The sequence below is a fragment of the Calidris pugnax genome, unplaced genomic scaffold (assembly GCF_001431845.1).
Source record: "Calidris pugnax isolate Ruff unplaced genomic scaffold, ASM143184v1 scaffold371, whole genome shotgun sequence".
Classification (NCBI taxonomy): Eukaryota; Metazoa; Chordata; class Aves; order Charadriiformes; family Scolopacidae; genus Calidris; species Calidris pugnax.
In genome coordinates this window covers 1417227-1419122 of record NW_015091373.1, presented here as the reverse complement: position 1 = coordinate 1419122, position 1896 = coordinate 1417227, and the positions used below count along the sequence as shown (strand labels likewise).

The 1896-nt window shown below is 61.0% G+C and overlaps 1 protein-coding gene across 1 annotated transcript in view; it reads right to left on the bottom strand.

The window, feature by feature from the left end:
* RRNAD1 (ribosomal RNA adenine dimethylase domain containing 1) overlaps positions 1–1892 on the bottom strand; it is a gene marked incomplete at its 5' end in the record, with an annotated part of 2712 nt that extends 820 nt beyond the window's left edge. Inside the window, 2 exons of the mRNA XM_014961247.1 lie at positions 1050–1087; positions 1468–1892. Coding sequence (XP_014816733.1) covers positions 1050–1087; positions 1468–1892 — 463 coding nt within the window. The remainder of the gene's footprint in view (positions 1–1049; positions 1088–1467) is intronic.
* Between the last annotated feature and the right edge of the window lie 4 nt (positions 1893–1896).

The window sequence follows — 1896 nt, the reverse complement described above, 5'->3', positions numbered from 1 at the left end:
GGAGAAGAGAAGGCTCCGGGGAGACCTTGGAGCCCCTTCCAGTCCCTCAAGGGGCTCCAGGAGAGATGGGGGGACCTCTGGATGAGGGAAGAGAGCGATGGGACAAGGGGGAAGGGTTTGAGACTGAAAGAGGGGAGATTGAGCTGAGATTTTGGGAAGAAATTATTTTGAGGGTGGCGAGAGCCTGGCCCAGGTTGCCCCAAGAAGCTGTGGCTGCCCCATCCCTGGAGGTTCAAGGGCAGGTTGGAGGGGGCTTGGAGCAACCTGCTCTCATTGAAGATGTCCCTTCCTCTAGAAGGGATGGAACTGGATGGTCTTGAAGGTTCCTTCCAACCCCAAACGTTCTGGGATGCTCTGGCGATTCCACCACTTCCCTGGGTTGGAGGGGACCTCAAAGGTCATCAAGACCAACCATCAACCCACCACTGCCCAACCCACCACTGCCCCGCGTCCCTCAGCACCAGCTTTTTGATCCCTCCAGGGATGGTGTTTGGGGAGTGGAGCCATGGGATGAGGGGGAAGAGTTTTAAACCAAAAATTGGGAGATGGAGCTGAGATGTGGGGCAGAAGTTCTTTGGTGTGAGGGTGGTGAGAGCCTGGCCCAGGTTGCCCCGAGAAGCTGTGGTTGCCCCATCCCTGGAGGGGTTCAAGGCCAGGTTGGAGGGGGCTTGGAGCAACCTGGGCTGGTGGGAGGTGGCCCTTCCACTAGAAGGGATGGAACTGGATGGTCTTCAAGGTCCCTTCCAACCCCAAACGTTCTGGGATGCTCTGGCGATTCCACCACTTCCCTGGGTTGGAGGGGATCCCAAAGTTCATCAAGACCAATCATCAACCCACCACTGCCCAACCCACCACTGCCCCGTGTCCCTCAGCACCGGCTTTGAGATCCCTCCAGGGATGGTGTTTGGGGAGTGGAGCCATGGGATGAGGGGGAACAGCTTTAAACCAAAAATGCAGGTTGGAGGGGGCTTGGAGCAACCTGGGCTGGTGGGAGGTGGCCCTTCCACTAGAAGGGATGGAACTGGAGGAGCTTGAAGGTCCATTCCAACCCGAAATGTTGTGATGCTCTGGTGATTCCACCACTTCCCTGGGTTGGAGGGGACCTCCAAGTTCATCAAGACCAACCACCAACCCACCACTGCCCCGTGTCCCTCAGCACCGGCTTTGAGATCCCTCCAGGGATGGTGTTTGGGGAGTGGAGCCATGGGATGAGGGGGAACAGCTTTAAACCAAAAATTGGGAGATTGAGCTGAGATGTGGGGCAGAAGTTCTTTGGTGTGAGGGTGGTGAGAGCCTGGCCCAGGTTGCCCCGAGAAGCTGTGGCTGCCCCATCCCTGGAGGGGCTCAAGGGCAGGTTGGAGGGGGCTTGGAGCCACCTGGGCTGGTGGGAGGTGGCCCTGCCCAGGGCAGGGGGGTGGTGGGGGACTGAGTGCTCTTCGATGGGCCCCCCCAGACCCCAAAACTCACTGGGGGAAGCTGAGGGCGTGGGCTTTCTTCACGGTCTGCACCCCGGGGTGTTTCTTGGTGGGATCTGCCGCCCGGATGAGGGTCTCCAGGACGGCGCGGTAGCAATGGACGCGCAGGGCCTGGTTCTCCCCGTCCAACCGGCCTCGATATTCCTCCAACGCGTGGCAGGCGGCCTCCCGAGCCCGGTAGGAGAGCTCGTGGCCCGGTAAACCGGTTACCCAAGAGCTTAGAGGATAACCGGGGGGGCAACCGGGGGGTTGAGGGGGGGTAGACAACTTCATGTAACAACAAGCCACCGAGGCCACGGCGGCCACCGAGGGGCTGCGGGCGAAATGCCTCAGCAGGGCCGGGCTGAGGTCCCCGCAGGCGTGGAGCCCCGTCACCAGCACCCGTTGCCCCCCCTGCGCCCCCCCCGAGCCCCCCAAGGGG